Raw genomic sequence first — 19,482 nt, forward strand, 5'->3', positions numbered from 1 at the left:
CTTCAGCCTCTTAGCTCAGGCCCTCCTCTTCTTTCTCCTCCCATCTTCCCTGGATTACCACAATAACCTAATTCAGGGGTCCATAAACTTGTTCTGGTTTTTCAAAATATATTTGTATAATTATTAGTGGTTTCCTTTGTAATCTTGTGTTTTAGGCTTTTAAAAACAATCTGAGAAGACATCCATGGCACAAAAAAAGATCGAGTCCCTCTCCTAATTGGACTGCAAACTTCCAGATTTCCCCTTTGCTCACTCTTTGCAGCCTTTTTGGACCTGGCCAAGTAATCTGTTTAAAGCTGCAGGCCTTCCCATTCACCTGCTCCAGAAGCTTCAGTAATGAATTCCCCATTTCCCTTAGGGTCCAGACAGACTCTTCTCTTGACAACCTTTCACTGGCAGATTGCACAAGTTAACACCCCCAGGCTCTCTGTTCTAGCCAATCAGCCCCATCAGCCGTTCCTTTCACAGGACCTTCTAGCTCAGGGGCCTTTGCCCCTGCCTGATGAAATGCACTCCTCCCCCCACTTCTCCCCTTCCTCCTCACTGACCCCCTTGGCCTGTTTGGAGCCCTTCCTCTTTAAAAGAAGAGGGAGAGCTAGGCCATGAAGCCTGGAAGACCTGAGTTCAAGTCCTACCTAAGACACTAGCTGTGTCACTGGGTGAATCACAACCTCTGTGCTCAAGACAACCCTTCCAGCTCTATATAAACTGCACAGAAGATGCTGGCCCAGATTGGTTTCTGGGAGTTTTCTCACTTGGGAATTCCCCAGACCAGTGAAGTCTCAAGTCTGGGCACCCCACTCCCCCCATCCTGAAGGGCCTCTCTGCTTTTAACTTGTAATCCTTCTTGGAGGGTTGGGGGGAGAAAGAAGGGATCTGTCTTCAATTGCCTGACACACAGTAGGCAATTAATAAATGACCACTGCTTATTTTGCCCAGGCTGCCCTCTGCCTGGCACTGCCTCCCCAGCTTCTTCCAAGGCTCTGTTGTGCCACCTCCCAAGGGACGGCCTTTCTCTGTTTCCCACACCCAATGAGTAGTGCCTTCTCTGCCCCAAATGTTAAGTGTACCTGGCCTATTATTCCCCCACAGTAAGAAGTTAGGACTTGTTTCTGGGCCTGCATCCCCAGCCTAGCATCCATGGTAGGCACTTAGAAATGTTTGTTGGATTAAGTTAAATCTTTGGAAAATTCTCAGCTAGAATTCAATTCCATCTATGAGGCATACATCATGTGCTGCAGTGAGAGAGATCTAACAGATAAAAATCCTTTCTCTGATAGGCAAAAAATGAAAGTGCACTGAGGTGGTCAGCTGCCCAATTGATCAGCCAGCCTCATGTGCCCCCTACTGTGTGCTGGGCACCAGGAACACATGCACAAATTCCTCCTTACAAGGACCCTACAATCTTCATGGGAAGAATTAAGGAATAAGTACAAATACATAAAAAGGACTCGGACACAGGTAGTTTGGGCAGGAGGACACCTGTGGCCCTCGGAAGATCAAGAGGAAGTCGTGCAGAAAAAAGTGACAAGAGCTGCAGCTTAAAGCAAGAGAAGGAAAGGAGGGAGGGCCTTCTGGGCACAGGGCACTGCCCAGCTTGGGTGGGAGAGTAGAAGTGGCAAGATTGTGCAACTAATTGGATAATTCCCAAGTTATGAACCTAGGAGCCTGGAAGGATGGTGGTGTCTTTGGCCAAAATGCGCACTCAGAAAGATGATGACTTCAGTTTTGAACATGTTGAATTTTAAATGTCTCTGGCACATCCGTTTCAAAATAGTCTAACATGCAATTGGTGATCTTGTACTGAAGCATGGAAGAGAGTGAGCCTGGACAGGGAGAGAGAGACAGAGATAGACACCAAAACAGAGAGAGAGAGAGACAAAGAGGAGATACAAGATACTTAAACCCATGAGAGCTAATGAGTTTGCCAAAAGAAGACAGAACCTTGGGATACACCTGCAGATATGGGGAGGGGCTACGGATGATGATCCAGCAAAGGAGACTGAGGAATGGTCAGACAGGTAGGTGAACCAGAAGAGAACAATGTTACAAAAGCCCAACTCATTGACTCCTCTGAAGCAGGATGTATGGGGTGTTCAAGGAGGACTAGCAAAGAGACAGGAAAACCAGGACACAGCTTAATAAATGCTTGATTGGTATGCCCTGCCCTTACCCCATGAATGTAAACTCCTTGAGGGCAGGGGGTGGTTTCATGCCTGGCATACAGTAGACATTTAATAAATGTTTCCTGAATGAGAAGGTTGCATCCTCAATCATCCCTTTGTTCTCTCTGATCTTCAACCCTATCCCTGTCTCCAGGTTCCTTCCCTATTGCCTTCAAATGTGCCCAGATCTCCTCTATCTTTAAAAGACCCTGGACCCCCAAGCTATCATTCCTTCTCTTCCTTTCTCATCCAAACTCAGCTGAAACTGAGTAGTCTAAAGTCACCAATGATTTCTTAATTGCCAGATCTCATGGTCTTTGCTCAGTCTTAATCCTTCTTGGCCCATTTGCTATATTTGACCCTGTTGAGCTTAACAAATGCCCTGACTGACATGCTGTGCATGTCCGGGCATACTAGGACTGTAGTGATAGGGGCCTGCCCTCAAGGAGCTTACCTTCTACTAAGCAAGCATTTGTTAAGTGCCTACTGTGAGCCTGATACAGTACTGAGCAATGGAGATGAAAGGATAAAGGAGATTCCGTCCAGACCCTCAAGGAGCTTCCATTCAAATAGGGCGGTGGCTCAACACTTGTTACGCAGCCTCCAGTCCTCCACAGTCCCACAATGCTTATCGCCATGCCGCCCTGGAGGCGGCCATCTTGGCTCCTGGTAAATGGGAGCCGCCGCAGGAACGCGAGGGTCGTTTGCGCCTGCGCTTACTCTTGCGCCTGCGCCTGCGCTTTGAGGTCGCCCGGTAGCCTGCTGCCCGGCTCTCCCAGTGGCTGAGGAAGGGGTGGGTGCCGGGGGCAGCGGCGACCATGACCCAGGCGGAGAAGGGAGACCCGGAGAACGGGAAGGAAAAGGGCGGCGAGAAGGAGAAGGAGCAGCGCGGCGTGAAGCGGCCCATCGTGCCCGCGCTGGTACCCGAGTCCCTGCAGGAGGTGAGGCCGCCGCCCCGGGACCATGGACGCGGAGCTGGGAGCGCCCCGCCCCACGCGCTGTCCAGTGGGGGAAACTGAGGCACTGCGCTCGGGGCTGGGCTCCTCCGCTGCAGCGGGCGGGGGATGAGCATCCTCGATCCGTGCTTGTGGACTGACTGCGAGCGGCTGGCCGGGACCAAGCACAGGGTCTCTAAGCCAGCCCCTGCCCAAGGGCGGGGAGGTCCTGGGGTGGGGAAAGGGGTGTGCGTGACTCTGAGGCCCTACTCTGTGCTGGGGACGCAGGGGAAGAAATGGAGCCCTACTGTGTGCTGGGGACACGGGCAGAAAATGGAGCCCTACTGTGTGCAGGGGACACAGGGACAGAAAATGGAGCCCTACTGTGTGCAGGGGACACAGGGACAGAAAATGGAGCCCTACTGTGTGCAGGGGACACAGGGACAGAAAATGGAGCCTTACTGTGCGCTGGGGACACGGACAGAAATGGAACCCTAATATGTGCTAGGGACAAAAGCGGAGCCCTACTGTGTGCCGGGGATACAGGGACAGAAATGGGATGGGGCACAAGTCAGTCATTTACATGCTAATTAAGTCGAATTATCCCATCCCCCCCAGTCTGGACTGCTGGCTTTCTCTCCTACATCAGTTACTCTCCATCTCCCATCTCCAAGCCTTTGCCTGGTGGTCCGGTATGGAATATGGGTCTTCATTGACCCCCCTCCCTTCACTCAGGCATTGTCGGTGCTGTCCTTGGTGCTGGGGATTCAGCCCTTTGGAGGATGGCCCTCCCCTCTGGGAGCTTTCCTCCTGTTGGGTCCCCCACTTGAACATAAGCTCCCCAAGGGCAGGTACCCCCCACCCTTTTTCTTTTTTACTTCATGTCCCCTGTCTTGTTTCCTTGCACATAGTAGGCCCTTTGTGAATGCTTTTTGACTTGGGTAAGTACCAGGTCACTGAAGGAGGAAGAGAACAGCTCTTAGTTGGGCTTTCTGGGGGAGATGGGTTCAGATCCCCCAGCTAAGGGGACCTTAGGTGAGTCTCTGAGCCTTGGAGAGGAGGGTGATGGTCCCTGGAGTCCCAGGGCGGAGGGTAGGAGCACAAACCTGAGGCTTTGGGGGGCTTAGAAATGTAATCATTTCTGCTTGACTGACTGTGTGGATCTGCCCTCATGGAGGGTCCATCACTGATTAAGCGCCTACCGTGTGCAAAGAAAGGCCAAAGACAGTCCCTCTCCTCAGGGAGCTTTTAGTCTAGAGGGGAGAGAACCTGCACATTAATAGCAAGCCCTAGGCAGGATTGTTAGGAGATTAACTAGAAGAGGAAAGGCCCTGAAGTGAAGAGGAGCTACTTCCTTGGGGTGGGGATGGGGGTAGCTGGGACTTGAATGAAACCAGGGGAGCCTTCCAGGCCTGGGGTCAGGGTTCAAGCTGGGAGGTTCCTGACCCTAGAGGTCAGTCAGTGTCCAGGTCTTGCCGACTCCCCAGTCAGCTCTCTACCCTTAAGGGCATCCTCTTTTGCTGTCCTTTGGCTCGCACAGTAAATGGGCTGATTGGCTTCTGCGCATTTGTGCTCCCATGGCCCTCCTTTGGCTGTGGGGAGGGGGTTTGCCCAGCAGTCAGGAGTGGAACTTTTCCTGGGGTCTAGATTGTTCTTTAGAGACATCAGCACTAGCTCCATCCAGGTAAGCTCAACGACTGCAGATGGGTGGGCAAAGAAACATTTAAAAGAGAAGCACAAGCAATAGACGTCTGTGATGGACCAGGCGTAGCTCCTCCGCAGGCCCTCCTCCCTGGTCACATTGCCTCATGTGAGCTCAGGCTTAAGAAGCAACGCATGTGTTTCCCCTGATCCCATTCTCTGTTTTGGATTGCAGCAAATACAAAGCAACTTCATCGTTGTGATCCACCCAGGCTCCACCACCCTGAGAATGGGGCGAGCCACAGACACCCTCCCGGTCAGCGTCCCCCATGTCATTGCCCGGAGGCACAAGCAGCAAGGCCAGCCTATGTACAGGGACAGCTGGCTGCTCCGGGAGGGCCTCAATGTAAGTCTTCAACCTTGCATGCATGGACAAATGTGCCTGTTTTGTTTTTTTTTAATTTAATTTAGTGGATTTTTTTCAATTAAGTCTTTTTCTCTCCCACCACCCCCCATTTAAAAAAAAGAAAAGAAAAACAAAGCTCTTGTAAGGAATATGTTTATTCAATAAAAACAACTCCCCTGTGGGCCATGTCCAAAAGCACAGGTCTCGTTAGACACCTCGAGTCCATCACTCCTCCATTGGCACCGTGGAGGTGGCCCTGCATTGTTAGAGCTGATGCTGCTCTGCTGGTCCTACCCTTTCACAGCTGAATCAGTTCACACACATCCAAAGCCTTCCCTTCCACAGTTACGTGTGGTTTTGTCGATTGCACTGTTTGTTAAAAGTGATTTTTTGTTGAGCCCATGGTCCTCCAATAGGTGTCCCATCCCATTGTATGGGTCTTCTCTCCAGTGTTGCAACTGTCAGCCCATCCTGTGGGTCTCTGATCCACAGGTGAGGAGGAATGTCCTCCTGCAGATTCCTCAGAGAAGGACCACCTACTATGCAAGGGCTGGAAAGTTCCTGGACATTTCTTGATTTTGATTTCTTGTCCGTTAGCTAGCCCCTGTGCTTACTGTGTGACCGACTGTTCTACTTTCCTAGTCATCTCTCTCTGTGATAGATTCCATTTTTACTGCTTCTGCACAATTTCTCATAATGTGTTGTAGCCACTCACCACTACCACTGGCTGCTCCTCTCCACCTTTGGGGGACCCCACATTTTAATCCTTTAGATACTGTGTGTTGTCTGTGACCTGTAGCCACGTGGCACTATCTGAATTTCTCATTAAGCAAGATGGCCGTGATTTGAGGGAGAAGGTCAGGGTCATTAAAAGCACTGTAGAAAATTACCTCGTGACCAAGATAACTGACATTCTTTTTTTTTTTCCCATTACTCATTGATTATTTATTTCTTTATTTGATATTTTTAGTTTTCAGCATTGATTTTCACAAGAGTTTGAATTACAAATTTTCTCCACATTTCTGCCCTCCCCCCCACTCCAAGATGGCATATATTCTGGTTGCCCTGTTCCCCAGTCAGCCCTCCCTTCTGTCACCCCACTCCCCCCCCATCCCCTTTTCCCTTACTTTCTTGTAGGGCAAGATAGATTTCTGTGCCCCATTGCCTGTATATCTTACTTCCTAGTTGCATGCAAAAACTTTTTTTTTTGAACATCTGTTTTTAAAACTTTGAGTTCCAAATTCTCTCCCCTCTTCCCTCCCCACCTACCCTCCCTAAGAAGGCAAGCAGTTCCACATAGGCCATATGCGTATCATATGTAAAACCCTTCCACTATACTCATGTTGTGAAAGACTAACTATATTTTGCTTCTTCCTATCCTGTCCCGCTTTGTTCAATTTTCTCGCTTGACCCTGTCCCTTTTCGAAAGTGTTTGTTTTTGATTACCTCTTCCCCCTATCTGCCCTCCCTTCTATGGGCCTCCCTTTTTTATCTCCTTCCTCCTTTCCTGTGGGGGTAAGATACCCAATTGAGAGTATATGTTATTCCCTCCTCAGGTCAGTTCTGATGAGAGCAAGATTCACTCATTCCTCCTCACCTGCGCCCTCTTCCCTTCCTACAGAACTGCTTTTTCTTGCCACTTTTATGGGAGATAATTTACTCCATTCTATCTCTCTCCTTCTCCCTCTCTCAATATATTCCTCTCTCATCCCTTAATTTGATTTTATTTTTTTAGATATCATTCCTTCATATTTAACTCACCCTTTGCCCTCTGTCACTCTATATATGTATATTCCCTTCGGCTACCCTAATACTGAGGTCTCGTGAATTATACACATCATCTTTCCATGTAGGAATGTAAACAAAACAGTTCAACTTTAGTAAGTCCCTTATGATTTCTCTTACTTGTTTACCTTTTCATGCTTCTCTTGATTCTTGTGTTTGAAAGTCAGATTTTCTATTCAGCTCTGGTCTTTTCACTGAGAAAGCTTGAAAGTCCGCTATTTTATTGAAAAGCCATATTTTGCCTTGGAGCATGATACTCAGTTTTGCTGGGTAGGTGATTCTAGGTTTTAATCCTAGCTCCATTGACCTCCGGAATATCGTATTCCAAGCCCTTCGATCCCTTAATGTAGAAGCTGCTAGATCTTGTATTATCCTGATTGTGTTTCCACAATACTCAAATTGTTTCTTTCTGGCTGCTTGCAGTATTTTCTCCTTGATCTGGGAGCTCTGGAATTTGGCGACAATATTCCTAGGAGTTTTCTTTTTGGGATCTTTTTCAGGAGGCGATCGGTGGATTCTTTCAATTTCTATTTTACCCTCTGGCTCTAGAATATCAGGGCAGTTCTCCTTGATGATTTCTTGAAAGATGATATCTAGGCTCTTTTTTTTGATCAGGGCTTTCAGGTAGTCCAATAATTTTTAAATTATCTCTCCTGGATCTATTCTCCAGGTCAGTGGTTTTTCCAATGAGGTATTTCACATTGTCTTCCATTTTTTCATTCCTTTGGTTCTGTTTTATAATATCGTGATTTCTCATAAAGTCACTAGCTTCCACTTGCTCCAATCTAATTTTTAAGGTAGCATTTTCTTCAGTGGTTTTTTGGACCTCCTTTTCCATTTGGCTAATTCTGCCTTTCAAGGCATTGTTCTCCTCATTGGCTTTTTGGAGCTCTTTTGCCATTTGAGTTAGTCTATTTTTTTAAGGTGTTGTTTTCTTCAGTATGTTTTTGGGTCTCCTTTAGCAAGTCATTGACTTGTTTTTCATGGTTTTCTCACATCACTCTCATTTCTCTTCCCAGTTTTTCCTCTACTTCACTAACTTGCTTTTCCAAATCCTTTTTGAGCTCTTCCATGGCCTGAGACCAGTTCATGTTTTTCTTGGAGGCTTTTGATGTAGGTTCTTTGACTTTGTTGATCTCTTCTGGCTGTATGTTTTGGTCTTCTTTGTATCACCAAAGAAAGATTCCAAAGTCTCAGTCTGAATCTGGGTGCATTTTCACTGCCTGGCCATGTTCCCAGCCAACTACTTGAGTTTTTCGTCGGGGAATGACTGCTTGTTCCAAGCTTGAGGGGCTGCGCTGTTGTTTTCAGAGCTATACAGCAAGCTCTGCCGCACCAGCGCTACTCCTCCCCCAAGAACCACCAACCTGGACTGGACTCAGATCTAAGCTGGCTCTGCACTCCTGCTCAGATCCGCCACTTAATTCCTCCCACCAGGTGGGCCTGGGCCCTGAAACAACTGCAGCTGTACTTCTGTAGCTGCACCACCTGCTCTGCCCCCAGGGTAGTGGCCAACTACAAACTCCTTTCACTCTGTCCCAGCAGCTTTTCCCACTAACCTTCTCTGTTGTCTTTGGTGTTTGTGGGTTGAGAAGTCTGGTAACTGCCACAGTTCTCTGATTCAGGGCACTAGGGCCCGTTCCGCCAGACTCCCAGTCTGGTTGGTCCGAGCGGCTGGGCTCAGCTCCTGTCTGCTCCCAGGTCCGTGCAATAGACCTTACCCTGTGACCATCCAGGCTGTCCTGGACTGGAGCCCTGCTTCCCTCTGCTATTTTGTGAGTTCTGCAGTTCTAGAATTTGTTCAGAGCGATTTTTATAGTTGTTTGGGGGGACCTGGGGGGTAGCTCACACAAGCCCCTGCTTTCCAGCTGCCATCTTGGCTCCTCCCCCATAACTGACATTCTTAAAAATTAGGAGTTTGTGCCAGATTTGGTGACAGCCAATCTGTAACAAAAATACAGTTGTACCATGTAGTAATTGACCATTTGTATTTTTTGCTGCAGGTGCTTAAAGAATTATTCAAGGAGTTGCTTGTTACTAAAGGAGACCTCCAGAAATCAGATCACAGTTTAAGCATACGTCACTTTCAGTTTTGATTCTAAAACTCAACCTTAGAATTCCAAAAACACAGCATTTCAGGATTCATTCATTTGTTATATAGTGCAGCCATTCTAAGGATATGGCCAGGGCCGGGGCTGCATACCTCTAACTCTCCTATGGGGAGGCTTGGGCCCAGGGCTTTTTGGTCAGGGGCCCATCCTGGGGCCTGCCTGAATATGGTGAGTGAGCCCCCACCCCGGCAGGGGCAGAGTGCACACAGCCTGGCCAAGGTGAGGAGATCTGTCCTTAAAAACTAACCAAACTGACTGACAGTTGAACAAATAAATAAACCAAACAGCGCAGTGTGATTCCTGTTTTTCTGATGATTAAAAAATTAAAACTCAGAATATTCTTACCCATTTCCTACTTCCGAATTGTGTCTGTGCCTGGGCAGTTATGTGTTCATAGAGTGGTTTTCTATTTTGTTCTTTATTCTTATCCATCCTTCCTTCTGTGCAGAAGCCTGAAAGTACTGAACAGAGACAAAATGGCCTTAAAATGGTGGACCAGGCAATATGGTCCAAAAAGATGTCGAACGGTGCAAGAAGGATCCCGGTGTCCCCGGACCAGGTGAAGCATTTGCTCGTTTCTGTGTCTTGGGCGTGATACCTCCTTATGTGAGTGAGCCACTGAATGAATGGATGAATGAGAACGGCATTTATTAGGTGTTTACCACATGCAGTGGGGATACTGTCAGCACAGGAAGGCAGTCCCTGCTCCCAAGGGGCTCCCACTCTAATGGGGGAAGGCAGCACATGACAGGAAGGCCAGCTCCAGGGCAAAAGGCAAGCCCCAGACATCTTTGAGGAACAGTAGCAGGGCAGGTGGGCTGAGGTCATGTAAGTAACTACAACGAGAATGTGGTGGGAGTCAAGGGTAGAGAAGGGGCTGGAAGGTAAGGCCTGCAGGGTCCCACGAGGTTGTATCCAGACAGGCTTCCATCTTATCAGAAGGGAAGGTGGGATTGATCCCCATCTCTTGAGCACCCTGGGAGCAGCCAGGCAGCTTGGGCAAAGGGAACAGAGAAGGGTGTAGGTAGGTAGGACCTCCCTCCCCAGTGGTGAGTGAGGCTTGGGGCTGGGCCTGCCCTGAGCACACTCCAGTGGTGTTCCTTTACTAGCTTCCAGTGCAGCTTCTCACTTCTTAGTAGACCGGCTACCAAAATCTGTTGACTGGTGGGCAGCCTTCAGGCAGGATTGCACTCATTCCTCTGTGTTATGGTGGAGGGCAGAAAGAATCACACCTGTGCTGGCTACCTGTGATGTTCCTGAGCTAGCATCACTAGTATTTTAAAACCCTATAATGCTAGAGGTGCAAGGCACCTTTGAGCTCCTCTCAGCCCACCTTTGTTTCTGAGTTACAAGATAACCAGGCCAAGAGACATTCCATTGGAAAGGCCGCCTTTACCATTGCCCTAATTTCAGGTTCTTGGATGAAGGTCTTACTGGAGTCTTTGAAAGAATGATGTAGCCCTTGCAGAAGCTTTAGGAACAGTTATGTGCACCACAGAAAGATGTGGTCTCCTCTCTCGGAAGAGTGAAGCATTATTCTCAGATCAATGCTGAATTACTGCTTAGATGAGAAAATCCTGGGAAGGGGAAATTACATTTGTGAGCAGAGAAAACACCCTTTTTACTGGACCCTTGGGATTCCTCCCCCTTGTCTAGGATCTTTGATCAGAACTGCTACTCTTCCTAGGCTGTGGGATATAGTCTGAATTTCATGTACAAATTGAAGGAATTTTCTGTAACTCCCAGGCTCGATCCTACAACAAGCAGATGCGGCCAGCAATTCTAGATCACTGCTCCGGAAATAAGTGGACAAACACATCTCAGCACCCTGAGTATTTAGTAGGAGAAGAGGTGAGCGATGTTCTCATTGTTGTAAAAAGTGGGGAATGGGGTGGGGGGAGGGGGCACTGTGGTTTGAGAATGGAATGGAGGAAGAGACAATTCCTCTTCTGTTTGCTGCTCATTGACTTGGTGGCCTGATGCTAATTCTTTATCTCTTGGCTGTTTCTAATCCTGCTTTTGGTCACTGAACATTCAGACTGTCTATTGAAGTGGTTCAGATTGTACTCTGGACATGGGACCACTCAGTAAATGTTAGCAAAAGTCTCTGGCCTTGATCTTTTGGTACAAACCAATAAAACCTGAGACAGTCGGTGTCCTTCATAGACTTTGTTTTTTATCCCCAGGCTTTGTATGTTAATCCATTGGACTGTTACAATATTCACTGGCCTATCCGCAGAGGTCAGTTAAATATTCACCCTGGACCTGGGGGCTCCCTCACTGCCATCCTAGCAGATCTGGAAGCAATATGGTCACATGTAATACAAAAATATTTGGAAATCCCCTTGAAAGACCTAAAGGTGAGTGAAGAGGCCCTCAGCATTCTGCGACCTCCCCTTTGTACTAAGCAGCTGGTGTCTGGACTAATGGAGCCAGCCTCCCCCTTCCCCAGAGCTACTAACTCAGGCTCCTTTTGTTTTCTCAAACCTGAGGCACATTTCTTCACCTGTTTTATGAGTTTTGTATTCAAATTCTTATTATTCAAAGAAAGACATGACAACTTTTTTCCATCTAAAACAAAGCCAGTAGGTAGCAGAGAAATAGGATATGTAAATTCCTGACTTGTAAACGTGGAACCTCAGAGGGCATCCCCTGACCCCATTCAGAGACCAGTTGGGTGAGAGACTTTCTGTCCTTTCTTTGGATGGGAACAGAGTGTGAATTTTCCCTTCTTTTTAGTATTATAGGTGCATCTTGTTAATTCCTGATATTTACAACAAACAGCATGTGAAGGAAGTGGTGAATATGACCCTCATGAAGATGGGTTTCTCAGGTAAAAAGCATTACAGTCAGTCAATAAGCATTTATTGTGGGTCTGCTATGCACAAGGTGCTGTTTCACTGAGTGTGTAGGGTGATTTACATGAATAAACAAAAAAAGATTTTAGTAAGAACTTAGTATGGGCTGGGCCCTGGTACCCGAGAGGTGAAGAAGGCAGCCCCTGTTCTCAAGGCCTCATCCCCTGAGTCAGGGAACAGACAACACATAGAGGGGACCTCGGCTACCCAATGGATGGAAATGCCTGGGGTTTTCTTGAGGGTCACAGTCACCCTCATTCACTATCTACCACTGAGCTCTCAGGGCCTGGCTTATGGACTCTGGTTATATGCCAAGTCCAAGTCTGGCAGTGACTGTTCTTTGCAGGCATTGTGGTCCACCAGGAGTCTGTATGTGCCACTTTTGGGAGTGGCCTGGGCAGCGCATGCATCGTAGATGTTGGGGACCAGAAGACCAGTGTGTGCTGTGTGGAAGATGGAGTTTCCCATCGGAACACTCGGTAAGGGGCTGGGGAGGGAGGCATGTGGATTTTTCCCCATGAGTTTGGTTTTCAGGGGTCTGTGATTTCATCAGTAATCCACCAATTCAGCTGACTCCTTTGAGCCTCAGAGATGGTCTTTGTGAGGTGCTGAGCTTAAGGATGAACCTCGTGAACTTAGCTTGGTAATCCATCTCTGGGCCCTGGCCCTAAAGCCCTTTTGGCTTGGTAGAACCTGCCCGCAGCTGGCCGACTGCATCTGAGAATGTAGGGTCACCTGAGTGCCGCCATAATGAGGCCCTGGAGGTGGGACTCGTGATCATGGATTGGCAGTGCCATATGCTCCATTTGCCCAGGCCAGCTCTAAGAGGGCCAAAGCTGCCTCTTCTTAGGCCTGAGACAGAAGGTGAAAGAACCCTTCCCTTCCCCTTTGCTTCTGTCACCTCATCATCTTAAAGGGTACCAACCCAAGGAATACAAATGAATGTTCATATGGACCTAAGGAAAGAAAGCTGCTGACAGGAAGTCCCTGGGGCTAGGGAAAGGAGCAGTTATCCACGATAACCTCCCTCTCCCTTCTACTTCCATGGGGTTATTGGAGAACGTTCTGTGCAGTCTTCGTCTTGGGGGAACCACCAACCCCACTCTGTTTTGGTTTTAGGCTTTGTCTTGCCTACGGGGGATCTGATGTCTCACGGTGTTTTTACTGGCTCATGCAGCGAGCTGGGTTCCCTTATAGGGACTGCCAGTTAACAAACAAAATGGACTGCCTCCTCCTGCAGCACCTCAAGGAAACCTTTTGTCATCTGGACCAGGTAGGTGCAAAGTCACGATGACCAAGGACAGAAATACTGAGATGGCCACGGAAATCAGGCACCTTGCAGAGTCCACAGTTTCTCTGAGTGACTCCTCGGCCCTTTGTGGGCCCTTCCCAAGCACAGTCAACTGATTGACATTATAATGGGTGGGCAGGAAAAGGTAGAAACCTGACTCATTTTGGAGCCTTCCATGCTGCTTTACACATGTCATGATTCTCCATTTTCCCAAAAACTTAGGACATCTCTGGCCTCCAAGACCACGAGTTTCAGATTCGACACCCAGACTCTCCAGCTTTGCTGTACCAGTTTCGGCTCGGGGATGAGAAGCTACAGGTAACGTTGGCCCAGGGGGCGGCCTCTGGCTCTAGGGACACCTGCCAGCTCACCTGGAGCTGTACCTCAAAGCTCAGTCTGAGTGCAAGCACAGAGCAGGGCTTTCTCCCAGGGTAGGGCCATCTTGGAAGCCTCTTGGGGGCTTTTCTGCCCCATCTGTCAAACTGCATCCTGTCCTCACTTGTGTAGTGAGAAGACAAGCAGAGTCCAGGATCCTGGCTCCGGCCCTGGTGCACGTTGGCTCTCTGGGCCTCAGTTACCTCATTTGTGAAGTGTGTCACTGAGCCCAGCAGTCTGAGGAAGCCTATGGACCTTTTTCCAAAAGCTGTCTTTAAAAACATGAAATGAAATGCATAGGATTACAGGTGAAACTTGTCATGTTGAAACACAGTTAGAAAAGTATTAAGAAAGAAAAGTTTACAGCCCACTCCCCTGAGATCTGTCAGTGGAGCCCTTGGCGGTCCACAGAGCCATGCTTAAGAGCCCCTAAGGCCTCACAGTAAGTATAACAGATGACATGCAGTGCTCACTGTGTGTGCTGTGCTCTGTGTTTTACAAACTTTATCTCATTGGATCTTCCAAAGCTCTGAGAGACAGGTGCCATGATTATCCCCATTTTATAGATGCCCCAACTTAGGCAGCTGGGTTTCAGCGACTGGCCTGGGGTCACCAAGCTAGGAAGCGTCAGGGCCTTCTCCCTCCAGGTTCGGCTCCAGCTGCCTCCTCAGTCCTCTAGTCCTCCCCCAGACCCCATCAGATGTTGCTCTCTCCATTTCTCAGCTTTAGAATGACATGGTCAGTTGTGCCGTCTGATGCCCGGTGGGGGTGCAGAGAGTGCCCAGGGGCGGCCCCAGGAGCATGCAGCTCTTCCTTCTCTCCACACTCAGGCTCCGATGGCTCTGTTTTATCCCGCAACTTTTGGCATCGTCGGCCAGAAAATGACGACACTGCCCCAGAGATCACAAGGTGACCCCGAGGACCCTCACGATGAGCATTACCTGTTAGCCACACAGAGCAAGCAGGAACAGGTCAGTCCCCAGGGGATGGGGGAGGGGGAGGCCTCGCAGTAATTGCTGTATCTGCCCCCAGCGTAGAGACAGCATCTCTGCATTTTTGTAGATGTTCTTGGTGAGTCTGGCTGGACACAGATGGGGGAAGGGGCTGCCAGGCAGCAGTTAGCCTGAAGATCTGGTGGTCTGAGGGGACCACAAAGAGTGCCTCTGCAGTGTAGTGGTGTGGTGTCCATGGCTGTGGCTAAGGTGGTCTTAGGTGCCATCTTTCCCTTGGACAGACCACGTCTGCAGCCTTGTTTACAACCCTGGGTTGCGCTTTACTGGGCAAAGACCTCAGTAAGCTGGACGTCATTCAGAGGAGGGCAGCCAGGGTGGGGATGGGCCTCAAGCTCATGCTGTGGCAGGGCCAGCTAAAAGCAGTGGAGAGAAGGCTCAGGGACAGAGCGGGGCTGTGTTCAGGGACCGGGGGGCCTGTCTTGTGGAGGAGAGAACAGACTGGTTCTATTCAGCTTGGAGCTGCTAGAGGGCCAGGGTCAGCCTCAGACTCTTACTAGTTGTGGGACCCTGGGCTTCTGCTCACTGAAATGGGAAGGAAAGAAGGAAAGGAAGGAGGGGAGTATGGACTTAGCATTCCACGTATGCCAGGCACTGGGCTCAGCATCTTACAGATGTATAATCCTCACAGCAGCCCTGTGAAGCAGCTGCTATTAATTTCCCCATTTTACTGAGGAGGGAACTGAGGTAAACAGATTAAGTGACTTGCCCAGGGTCACCCAGCTAGGAAGTATCTAAGGCTAGATTAGAACTCAGGTCTTCCTGACTCCAGGCCCTGTTGTCTGGGCCGTTTGGTGTCTCAGGCTGGGTGATGCTGGGTGAGTCACCTCAGGCCTCACGCCCCGGGCATCTCTCTAGGAGTGTAACCCACAGAGGGAGTACCCAGCACCAGTGGAGTCACAGGTGTGGACCAAAAGCCCTTCCTTGTCCCCATAGACCTCCCCCCCACCCACCCCCCGGTCTCCCAGAGTCCTCTTGGGAAATGCCTCCCCAAGAGGGCATGTCTTCTCCTAGTCTCAGCCCACACTTGGCCCTCGGACTGTCAAGGCCAAGGTTGGGCCCTGAAGCTTCTGGCTTGGTTCCAGTGTCTCTGAAAGCAAGAGGTGGTAGCCCGAAGGGTTATGGGTGATGCTCACCTGTCTCTCCTGGTCTTGCTTAAGTCTTCCAAAGCTACTGCTGACCGCAAGTCCATGGCCAAACCCGGCGGCTTCGACAGTGACCTGCGGGCTCAGTCTTCCGATATGCCAGAAAGGCTCCATCCCCAGGAAGTGGAGCTGGGGCCGTCCCAGAGCGACTGCCTGATGGCGGGCAACGAGTCTGAGGAAGCGCCCAGCGCCCTGATGTCCAGGAAAACCGCCGTCTCCCAGTTTGAAGGAAAGGCCCTAGGCCTGGACAAGGCCATCCTGCACAGCATCGACTGCTGCGGTAAGGAGGGCGCGTTGCAGGTGTCCTGCCGGGGGCCTTTCAGCCACCCGGGCAGCTCCTCATGAGTCAGAAGGTAGTATAAGGACCTGGCCTCACTCAAGATCCTTGACTCTGGCCCGTTCTGGCCCAGGTCTGCTGTCCACAGGGGATCAGACCCTTCTCCACTCGCTACATCTGGGTGTCGTTGGGGTCAGGCACCAGGTATCTGTGGAGCATTTTCTGGGCCGTGATAATGGTAGCTCACATTGAGAGGGGTCCCATTGGATCCCTTAACAAGCCTGGAAGGAACATGCTGTTCTTACCCTGTTTTACAAATGAGGAAAGTGAGGCAGAGAAAGGGTGAGAGATTTTCCCAGGATCACACAGCTAGGAAGTGTCTGAGGCTCAAACTCAGATCTTTATGACTTCCAGTCCAGGGCCACCTGGCCTGAAGGAATGGGGACATTACTGTCTTCACAGCCTCTGATGATACCAAAAAAAAGATGTACAGCTCCATCCTGGTGGTGGGTGGCGGCCTCATGTTCCACAAAGCCCAGGAGTTTCTGCAGCACCGAATCCTTAACAAAATGCCCCCTTCCTTCAGAAGAGTCGTCGAAAACGTAGAAGTCATCACGAGGCCGAAGGTAAGATGGCAATATGAGTGCTTGCCCAGCACCCCTCTCCTGACCCTGTCAGCCTTTGAGCAACTTCAGGGAGTGGCAATGGTGGGCGTCAGGCACCTTGAGGGCTGCTTCTGGAGCCAAAACAGCCAGCTCATAGGCTGGTCATCCCTAGAGAGGCCCGAGGGGCTCACTCCTCAGTCAGTATCATTGTAAACGTTTCGCAGGCTCCTGTCACTCCGAGGTGGCCCCAATCTATTTGATCTATATTGTCTCTCCCCGTTAGATGGTGAGCTCCTTTGGGCTGGGACGTCTCGTCCCTTCCTGTGTATCCTCAGTGCTTAGCCCAGGGCCTGGCACACAGTAGGCACTTCATCGGTGTTAGTAGACTAACAGATCCTCCTTGGGACAAGTTCTTGGGTGATGTGCAGTTATAAGGCGAAGGGGCTGGACCTCAGATCTCAGATCTGATGTCAAACCAGCTTGTGGCAGCCACAGGAACAGAGGCTCTGAGCATATGATTGCAAAGTGCTTGTTGCAACAATCTGGCAGGCAGCTGCTGTAGGGGTATAAGACCTACCAACAACCAGCACACAGAAAGCTGCCAACACAGGTTCTTTTGATCTGCTTTACTAAGGAAAGCAACATTAAGGAGTTAGCAATCTCAATTTAATCGAACATACAAATATCATTCACTTAGTTCAGGGGAAAAAGCCAGCACGCTGAACTTCAGAGCCAATGCAAATTACAAACATACATTTATAAACAGATCAAATACAATTCATAGTTACCAAGGAACCATCAACGTCTGAGTTCAGCCAGGAGCTCGACAATGGCTGGTCCAGAGTCATGCGCCACTCCTGCTGTGGCTTAGAGCTCCAAAAGAGAAAGCCAGCCTCTGGGTTTATATGTCTTGTTCAGGGTGAAAGGTGAGTCACACATGCGACTCACCCACGTGACCCAAAAGTGTCACAAAAATGCGACTTAAACCCATGTGGTCTAAAAGCCTCTGATATCACAAACATGTCACTCAAACCCATGTACACTAGGCTTTCCCTTGAGGCAAGGAGGTCATCAAGGAAATAAAGGTCAGACTCTTCAAGGGAACTTGCTTGAATAAGTGCTAAAAGCCCATCTTGATTGCCAGTACAGTGCTTTGATAGGATTCATCCCCAAGCCATTCACAGATTCTTACTGGATCCTCAGAAACCATCCTGGGAAGTTCAGTGATAGGAGTGATCATCTCATTCAGAAGGTAGAGGGGAAAGACCCACCGCAGGCTGTGGCCCTGGCACTCCCACGTGGAGCCACTGCTCCCTGGGCAGCTCCCCCAGCTCTCCTGCACAGCTCACTTGGGCACCTCTTCTACAGGATGCGGGGGCTAGAATTGGTGGTGATCAAGAGGGCTGCGAGCCTTGGATATCGTCGGCTCCAGCCCCCTCATTGTACAGATGGAGAAACTGAGGTGCAGCGACACTTTGCTTTTTGATTTTGAAGGTCATTCCTGTCTGTTCCTTTGGGAATGAGCCAGCCCTTGAAGCTAGGGTGCCACAGGCCAGTTGAGTCTGGTGAGACTTTCCTCGTCTGCAGGACCACTCATCCATCTCTGGAGGAAGGGTGGGCTCTCTATGCCATCAGTACTTCAAATGAGGTCTCCCTAGCGTTGGACACTTGTCAAAAACAGGATGGTCAGAATCATCAGCCTCTGTGCTTGTCTGAACTCTGGGAGGAGATCCGTTTTGGTCCACAGGCGCAGGCCAGGTCCTGTGCTCAGCATGTTGGCTCCTCGTTTGGTTTTCCTGTGTCCACGCTGCCTGGCAGGGTCTCAGTCCATGCCTGTCATGACAAAAATAGTTGTTCTCAAAATTAGGAACAAAAATTGCTGATGAAAAGGGTAAACATTTAATTTCACAGGTCACTTCCTCCCTTATGTGGGCTGATCTCCCGAGCTCTGGTTCATTCTTTCTATATGTCAGCAGGGCTGAAGCTCTTGCCTGAATGCGCAGTTGGTTTGACAGTGTTTCCTGTGTGCACCCAGGACATGGATCCTCGCCTGATTGCGTGGAAGGGCGGAGCTGTGCTGGCCTGTCTGGACACCACACAGGAGCTGTGGGTCTACCAGCGAGAATGGCAGCGCTTTGGAGTCCGGATGCTGCGTGAGCGAGCTGCTTTCGTGTGGTGAGCCCAGGTGTGAAGTCTGGGTTAGCATTGCAGATGACAGCGGGCTATGCGCTATGGAAAACTCAGATCTCACTTATTTTTCTAATTTATTGGTCCTTGTATTGGGTTTTATTGGGAGATACATGAAATTCAGTTTTCTGTTGAGGATGTAGTAGTGTTAGTCTTAGAACTGCAAATTGTACATACGATCAAGCACTTTGGAATAAACTTTTGGCATTGCTTAACTCTCTTGCCATGTTCTTTGCCGTACTTTAATCACAGAAATCCAGAGCTGTTGACATAAATCCTTCACGTAAGGTGGGTTTAGGCTGTTGTCACAAGGACAGCAGCTCCATTTTGTGAAAAGCATGCAGGTTGTGACCACAGGCCTCTCCCAACGTGACTGCTCCTGGCCTGTGCAGTGGTAGGCCCATTTGGGAATCCGTTTCCAATCTCATTTCCCATGTTCTCATATAGAGCAAGGTCAGGCCGGTTCTCTCGAGCTGTGTATGGCTCCTGTGTGGCCTTGAGTACTTCAGGTCCACCACCTTCTGTATGTTTGAACTTGGGGAAGGCAAATGCCTTTATGGAAGGGCACCATTAGGGAATCCTTCATGAGAAAGGGAACCAAAATCCGGCCACGCCAAAGGACTCTGCCCACATGCTTTTTGATGGCCTGAGTGCGGCCGTGGGCTCACTGGGAGCCCACGCTCTGGGAAGT

The 19,482-nt window shown here is 49.5% G+C and overlaps 1 protein-coding gene across 1 annotated transcript; it reads left to right on the plus strand.

Moving 5' to 3' along the window:
* The first annotated feature begins 2,883 nt into the window (after nucleotides 1-2,883).
* ACTR8 (actin related protein 8) lies at nucleotides 2,884-19,006 on the plus strand. The gene is made up of 13 exons (XM_036739046.1): nucleotides 2,884-3,106; nucleotides 4,977-5,147; nucleotides 9,492-9,602; nucleotides 10,790-10,894; nucleotides 11,230-11,403; nucleotides 11,783-11,876; nucleotides 12,248-12,380; nucleotides 13,021-13,174; nucleotides 13,415-13,510; nucleotides 14,398-14,538; nucleotides 15,738-16,002; nucleotides 16,462-16,625; nucleotides 18,640-19,006. Exons 1-13 carry the CDS (start codon nucleotides 2,984-2,986, stop codon nucleotides 18,781-18,783), a joined length of 1,875 nt encoding a protein of 624 aa, XP_036594941.1. The 5' UTR covers nucleotides 2,884-2,983; the 3' UTR covers nucleotides 18,784-19,006.
* Nucleotides 19,007-19,482: the final 476 nt, after the last annotated feature.

This window comes from Trichosurus vulpecula, chromosome 9 (assembly GCF_011100635.1).
Source record: "Trichosurus vulpecula isolate mTriVul1 chromosome 9, mTriVul1.pri, whole genome shotgun sequence".
Taxonomy (NCBI): domain Eukaryota; kingdom Metazoa; phylum Chordata; class Mammalia; order Diprotodontia; family Phalangeridae; genus Trichosurus; species Trichosurus vulpecula.